This window comes from Haematobia irritans, chromosome 4 (assembly GCF_050003625.1).
Source record: "Haematobia irritans isolate KBUSLIRL chromosome 4, ASM5000362v1, whole genome shotgun sequence".
In the NCBI taxonomy this organism is placed as follows: domain Eukaryota; kingdom Metazoa; phylum Arthropoda; class Insecta; order Diptera; family Muscidae; genus Haematobia; species Haematobia irritans.
This window is the reverse complement of record NC_134400.1, coordinates 58,984,408-58,992,101: the sequence shown is the minus strand read 5'-3', so window position 1 is coordinate 58,992,101 and position 7,694 is coordinate 58,984,408. Positions and strand designations below refer to the sequence as shown.

Here is a 7,694-nt window from a genome sequence, read left to right as displayed (position 1 = left end):
ATATATTGAGATACATATTTTTATTATTATTCCACATTCTGATTATTTCTAGCAAAACCCATTTACATATATTGGAATGTAAAAATATAATACATATGCCTCTTTTAATAAATAATGAAATTAAATTATACATAAGGGTATAAACTACAGGTGTGCAAAGTTGTATAGGATTGAAAATATATTTTTGTAATTATAATGAAAAAAAGCGCATTACCATAAAATGTTTACTTTATTTCACTTTATTTCAATATTTTTTTAAATTGTTGACTTTATTACATAGTCTCAAATTTACTGAAATTAAATGCATCACTATGCAAAGAAAATTATATAATTACGGTGTATTTTAATCCTTGATAGTACTCGTATATGAGAGAAGTTTTTACTTCATAGTATTTTACGAATGTATTCTTCTATATTATGGGATTTAAACTTAAATTAAATTATGTTCAATAATTTAATGAATGGAATAAACATTTAAACTCGCCAATTTTCGAATTAGAACAAAAACCACATAAATAAAACTACGAGATTAAATATTTTCCGACGAGAACCGTCAAAATGTTTATTTATGTAGGAGGAACGTCAGGCAAGTTTCAGACAAATCATGATTATCAAAACAAAAGTGAGTAAAGTAGAAAGTAGAGGTGTGCACGTGAGCAATAGTTTACTCACGCACACTCACGAAAAGAAAATTTGTACTCACGCACGAAAATGCCGTGACTCACGAAAAATATCGTGACTCACGAAAAATGTCACGACTCACGAATAATTTTATGAGTAATTTACCTTAGCGACGTGTCTGAAAACATGAGCATTAGTAAAATCGAGAGCGTTATTAAACTCTTAACATCCCAGGTGTCACTAAGATTGTAAATGAATTTAACTCTTAAGCGTTTTATGTTGGTGAGCGGGATTATTTTCGTTAGCTTAATTCGCTACTTTCGCACGCTCGCGAAGATATTATTTTCGTGACTCACGCACGACATTTTGGTTTGTTAATCACGCTCTCACGCCATTGCCATGAGCGTGACTCACGCGTGAGTCACGAACATTTTCGTGAGTCACGGCAATTTCGTGTCACGTGCACACCTCTAGTAGAAAGTCGGGCGGGGCCGTCTATGTCATACTCTAAACCTCCCCTACTGAATTAGTACGCATTGTTTATGGGGTATAGGTTTGTGAGCATTTCCATATTTAAGAACATTAAGGGGCTCATGATTATGGGAGTCTTATTACAATCTGATCAGAAATCTCTGATATTAGTTGCAATAGTTAATTCTGCCCCTACAGAGTTATTATGCTACTAATATTGAGTTCATTATTAAGTGACCGTTATGTGGTTTAGGGTATAAAAAGAGGAAATCGCTCAATTAGTGTGGGTAATAAATCCAAATTTGTGAAAATAGGGCAATGTATACATTAGATAGGGTCACGGCCTAAAGGAAAAAAAGTTGATGCTGTCACCCCCCCAGTTTTGTAGCATATTCAAAGACAATTTCAGAAAACCAAAACTTTTTTCCGTGCACCCTACGACCCCCCGAAATACAATTTATTGTGCTGTGTCGTCATTAGAAGTCCGATCGAAAAGAAACGCATATCGTTGTTCGTGGTTGATCAGGGCCTATATTTCGTGCATTGGTCATTTTTGACTCCGACGTCAAATTTGATTTTTAATTTTTTTATTTCGCTTCGTACACCCCTATGATAACCATTATAAAGATCTTAACAAAATATGAAACTTTTGCTTTTGAAGTATTTACTTATATTCATAAACAAAAAAGTTACAGAGATTTTAAAAAGTCAATAGGTCAATAGGAATGAGCTTCCGCTCATTCCAACTTTCACTAAGTAGTGAAACAACTGTTAAAACAAACAAAAATGTTTTGGCCGTTAAGGCCGGTACTAAAATCCCACTCTAAACAATAATGTCGGGAGACCAAAGATTTCATGTCCTTAAAATACGGAAGACGCATTTCTCTGCTACAAAGTGTTTTTCTTTGTCCATTTGTTTCAATAAAATCGTTTTGTCCTTATTGTTAAGTGATTGGACTTAAAACTGGGTATCTTTACATAAAAGAAAATTTCGATTGGCTAAGGTCAATAGGATTTAATAATTCTGAAAAATTCTTCAAAATTAATGACATCGCCTTTAGTTTTTTTTTATATTGACCACAAAGTCCTTTAACACGTTTTTAAAGGACTTTGATAGCACATGAAGAAACTAGCTGAGAGAAGGAATTAATTAAAATTTGTTTCCTAGAATCAAGTACGCAGAACTAAGATTTAAAGGAGAATTTTGTCCTAAATGTATCCTTATTCCAATTCTCCGCTTCTTTGTCTCGGAATCCGTACCAAAATCATTAGTGTAAAGCCAAAATCTTTGGAACCGTACATACATGTATTAGTTTTGTCATGGTTACGTTTCTTTAACAGTTCATAAAAAATAAACAAATTTTTATACCAACTTTTACAAAATTGTTGATACCTACTTTGGATAAGAAAAAATGAATTGGGCAGTGGCAAGTATTACAAAAAAAACATAAAATTAAACAAAATCAAATAAGCGTTTTGAAATGGAAATACGTTAAATTTAACTTCAGCTTAACGATAAAAAGTTTGTCTCTGCTCAACAAACACAACCCAATAAACACAGGATGAGCGTTTTTCAAATGCAACAACTTTTCGGTTTGAGGGTAAATATAATTTTCAACATAAATTCAACTTGACTTGAAACAGCTCATCTTCAATACATCTTCAAATTTTTTGCGAATTACTTCCAATTTGCCAAAATGTTGACGAAATATTTGAAAAGGTGTTGGAGACAATATGAGAAAACTTTGACAAAACACTACCCTAAAATGCAACGAAAAAACCATGTGGTTTTCAATACTTGTTTGTGCAACGAAGTTCGTGGTCAATTGGAAGAAATAAAAAACTTGGACAATTTTAGACAAAAAACTGAATTTACTCCAAATAGTTTCTAATAATAGGTAAGTGAAAATAAAAAAAAAAAATTAAATGAAACTTTAAGGAAGACACTAAATATATATCTCTTTGCCGAAAACTAAAATTATGGATTCTAAGTTCTTGAAACATTAAAAAGCTGACCGATAAAAAATGTTGGACAATTAACTGGAACTGATTCAAATAGTTTATAATAATTGGTAAGTCAATATGAAAAATTAAATCAACACTTTAGAGAAGTCACTAAATTTAAATCTTATTGCAGAAAACTAAAATATTTTGATGCTGCATTCTTGAAACCTTAAGAGGTTGACCGATGAAAATGATGGTGGCTTATCGAAAAGAGAAAGTTTCCATAAATCAAAGTGCAACGAATTAAACTTGGTATTTATGCTTTTCCATATCAACAACTACTACATGTTAATTCGCATCACATCGATATTTTAATTTACCTCGCATCATCGGTTTAATTTGTTATTTTGCGAATTGAAATTACTGGAAATTTATTCTAACTCACTGGTTATCAAGTTCCTTGCGAATTGCCCGAATTTTAATGAGTTTTACAACAATTTTGTGACACCAACGCTCTTGAGGAAATCGAATTTTGTGGTTTTCAATACATTTTGTGCCACGAAGTACGTGGTCAGTTGGAAGAAATACAAAAATTGAAATATTTTTGACACAAGAGTGAAATTAGTCCAAAACGCTAACTATAATTGATAAATTAAAACAAAAAGTGAAATAAAACGTAATGGAAAGCACAAAACTCGACTGCTTTGCAGAAAACTAAAATCATTGGATGTTATATTCTTGGAAGATGTTGACAGGTGAAAAAATGATGAAGAAAACAACAAAGAAAATATTCCAGAAAACTTGCAAAGTGCAACCAATTAAAAAAGTGCAACAATTCCTATATCAAGAACTTCTGGATGAAAATGTGCATTACATCAATTTACATTCCGTCATCAGTTTGATATTTTGTGAATTCCTCTTGATAGAATCTATTCTAACACGCAGGCCAGCAAATTCCTCGATATTAATTATTTCAAATTGCCAACATATTAATTAATAATTAATTAATTAATAGTTATGTGACACCGACATTATGGAGGAAATGGAATTATACATGTAAAAATGTTTAAGATATTTAAAGTTGTATTGATCGTTTTAGTTATTAATACGTTTAATAAGAAAATTATGTTTTAATTGGTATTATATTATTATTATTTTTATATATTATTAATGTTATTTTTAATATTATTATATTTTTAACGAAAAAATTAATAAAATGTACAAAATCCCTAGAAATTTAGTGTTGACTTTCAGTTAGAACTGGGATTGACTTTCATGCAAATTGTGGTTAGAAAATATTCGCAACAATGTTAATTTTTAATTTGCCTCACATTGAAAACTTTTTGAGAAATTATTGAGCAGCGATACATTTCAATTTGAGGATTACAATTGAGAGATTATTTCTATTGTGTTGAATTTTACTGCTGAGGGTAATGTCTGTTTTTTGTTGAGAACGCGATTTTCTCAACAATTTCTCAACTTGAATATTACCCTAATCCTTTGTAAAAATGTTTGAAAAATTATTGAATTTTAGTATTTTTCAAACGTTTGTGTTTATTGGGAAGGATGAGTATTTTTCACATGTAGTAACACCATATCAATTTGATAGTGAATCCCATATTCAACATTAATTCAAATTGCCTTGCAAATTGCTTGCCTTCAACAAATTTTCCAATAGGTTTGAAGCATTAAAATGAAATTTAGTTTGAAAAGTTGTTGCTAATATGTTGAGAAATTGTTGCTAACGTGTTGAATTCTACTGTTGAGGGTAATGTCTGTTTTTTGTTGAGAACGCTATTTTCTCAACAATTTCTCAAAATGAAGTTTAAGGTAATTCTTTGAAAAAATGTTTGAAAGCGTATTGAATATCAGCATTTATCCAATGCTTGTTTTTATTGGGTGCAGTTTCAAAATTGTGTTGCTTCCTTACATTACTCCTCGTTTTAAAAAACACGCTTTTGGGTCTGAATCAATACCAAAATTGCTTGATGGTCAAAATCTTATATCCAAACCAATTTCAGCTTGCACAATATTCAAGATTTTCAGCCAAATTTTCCTTTTTAATCAAAAATTATTTTCATCAATTACTTTTGTAATTGAAATAAAGGGATTTGTTTTCATTCGACTGCAAAAAAACAACAGTTTTTATGAAATCAATTGGTTTGAACATCGTTCTCGAAAGCATTTATTTCGGATATAAGAAATTGTTTACCATTTTAGACTTTCCAAAGACAACCTGCTTTCAGTTTACATAAAGATAGATATTTTAAAATCGAATCATCCAATTCTAAGTACAGTATTTTTTTATGAGGACACTATGATGAATTAAACACCCAGAGAAGGAATGTGATCACCCCAATCATTTTTCAAGAGCAAAATGTTATTTTTGAACGGTGAACATGGAACATGTTTGTCGCAACCATGTTATTTCTCGAAAATTTTTATCTGATTTCGGCAACCACGTCCCTGTTCACCGCCCAAAAATAACATTATGCTGTTGAAACATGTTTGGGGTGATCATATTTCTTCTCTACGTGGAGAATTGTAATATCAATGAAATGTGTCTTATAGTTGTTACAAAAATATTGGTGTTCATGACAATTTTTGCAGTGTGCTGTAAAGATAGTTCACTTCTATTCTAAATCCTCATTTCTAGGAAAATACATTCGTCACTTTATCGTTCAATAAGTGGGCAATAATCTCGTATATTTTCGCTAGAAAGACACTTTTTTTATAAGAAATATCTTATATCTGTTTTGCATTTTGTGTGTGATATACGCACTTAGTGACCACCTATGAAATCTATTAGGCATATGCTATATATTTTCAGCTGTGATAATAAATTATATTTGTCTCAGGATACTTTATTCACGCACATTGCTTCCTTATGGCTCGTCCCCGATATGTAAGTGTTAAGTAAAAATATCTCTGATTTTTCAGCCTTCTCGTATAATCGGTTGCAACTATCTTTGACTTCGTCACTGGAAAGGTTGAGACTTTTAGGCGAGATTGGGGGAACCACATTCACATTAGACAAAGCCTTGCATTGAGTAGTTTGATTGTTGTCTGGGGCCAAGAGTGATGCTACATCGAATTGTCGTTTACGTTTGTCACCAGTATTAACTGTTTGTGTAATTATTGGAATTGATGTATCAGTTTCGGGCGCTTTTAAACTTTTCCCATTGCAGGGTAACACTATTTCCAGACTTGAATCGTTTTCTTTGTGTTTGAGAATCGAATTCATAGGCAAATTGAACGTCTCGTTGATGTAATTGAATTGAGGAGCAAATAGAAATTTAATTCTCGGCTCGATATCTCTATTGGAAAAGGATGTGCAAATGCTTTGACGTTTTGACGCAGACGTTTGTTCGCAAGTCGACAAGATATTGGTGGTATTATGCAAATCATCCGAAGATATAAATAATTTGTTATTTTGCAAATTAAATTTCGAGTGAGTGTAATGACTGCACAAAAAATCTAAAAATACATTTTTGTTTATGGCATTATACGAGATTTCTTTGCACACTACATCTTTTGCACAAAATTGCTTCAGAGACTTCATTTCATAGTTCGGAGGAGGGCTGACGATGCTAGGATGGTCGCTGTCTGAAATGAATCCCATGTGCTTTCTAACTCTGTGTTGTGCTCGCCGTCGTCGAAAATCGCCATTGCGAAAGTCCTCCATGTTGGCCGGGTGGATTGTCCAGTAATGTCCTTTGCCGTTGTGACTTCGATTCGATTTAATAAAACAATCATTCAAGGATAAATTGTGACGAACCGAATTCCTCCAACCCGGTCCGCGTGTCCGAAAATATGGATATTTATTCAAAATGTACTGATAGATGTCCGACAATACAAGTTTGTTCTCTTTACTGCTGAGGATAGAAATTGCGATGAGTCCAATGTAACTGAGCTGTGGTTTTAGTTCATCGTAAGATGAACATTTCGATGTCAAACAAAATGACTTTATTGTGGTTTGGTTGCATGCATCGTTTTGTGGAAAGCTAGTTGGTAGGGTAACCTGGCGAATAGATGTTATACCTCGAGTTAATATTGGAGATGCGTAGGCTCCTGCTGGCACTAAGGAGTCCATTGAATTCAAACATGGACTGGAAGGATCGGTCGACTTCTTTATAGATTGAAGAGCAGTACGGATATTGTTGGGGCAATCTGTTTCATTGGAAACTAAAAGAAGCTTATTAATGACATTTGTTTCAAATATGATGTTAAAGTCCGTTACATAGTTTGTATATCAAGTAGATTTATATATAAATATACATATTTTTTTTAATTTTTCAACTGGAAATATTGGTATATATGTATAAAAACGGTTAAATTAGTATAGAATGAATTTAGAATTTAGTATAGAATAAAAGTCCAATTTCAATGTTTGCAACTGTCGACTTTTTAATTTTGGACAAAAATTGAATTTTTAAACATTGAACTTAGACTCGAGATGTACGAAGAGCAAGAAGTGAGCTATTGCAGTTGGAAACATTTATAACGAACTACCGTAGACGGGAAATTTTAGATTGTTCTACTAAAATGTTCATATGTTTTCAGAACCTATTTCCTGTGAAAACATCGTCCACAGTATAACGTTTGTTTTTATTTATGAGGCACTATAAAAAATTGAAAATATATATAGCATTTTCACT

General features: G+C 32.0%; 1 protein-coding gene and 1 long non-coding RNA gene across 3 annotated transcripts; one reads left to right on the top strand and one right to left on the bottom strand.

Moving 5' to 3' along the window:
- The first annotated feature begins 2,891 nt into the window (after nucleotides 1-2,891).
- LOC142236046 (uncharacterized) lies at nucleotides 2,892-3,533 on the top strand. Of its 2 annotated transcripts, XR_012721881.1 has the most exons (3): nucleotides 2,892-2,990; nucleotides 3,085-3,164; nucleotides 3,230-3,533. It is a non-coding gene; the product is annotated as an uncharacterized LOC142236046 (long non-coding RNA). The 2 variants fall into 2 exon arrangements; XR_012721880.1 differs by lacking the exon at nucleotides 2,892-2,990 and having other exon boundaries at nucleotides 3,026-3,164.
- A 720-nt stretch (nucleotides 3,534-4,253) lies between these two features.
- On the bottom strand, nucleotides 4,254-7,331 carry fd102C (forkhead domain 102C). Its single transcript, XM_075307307.1, has one exon. It carries the CDS (start codon nucleotides 7,127-7,129, stop codon nucleotides 5,891-5,893), a length of 1,239 nt encoding a protein of 412 aa, XP_075163422.1. The 5' UTR covers nucleotides 7,130-7,331; the 3' UTR covers nucleotides 4,254-5,890.
- Between the last annotated feature and the right edge of the window lie 363 nt (nucleotides 7,332-7,694).

What these genes read in the sequence shown, in the direction of transcription:
- fd102C (XM_075307307.1), bottom strand. Translation starts at nt 7,129, where the DNA reads ATGGACTCCTTAGTGCCAGCAGGAGCCTACGCATCTCCAATATTAACT.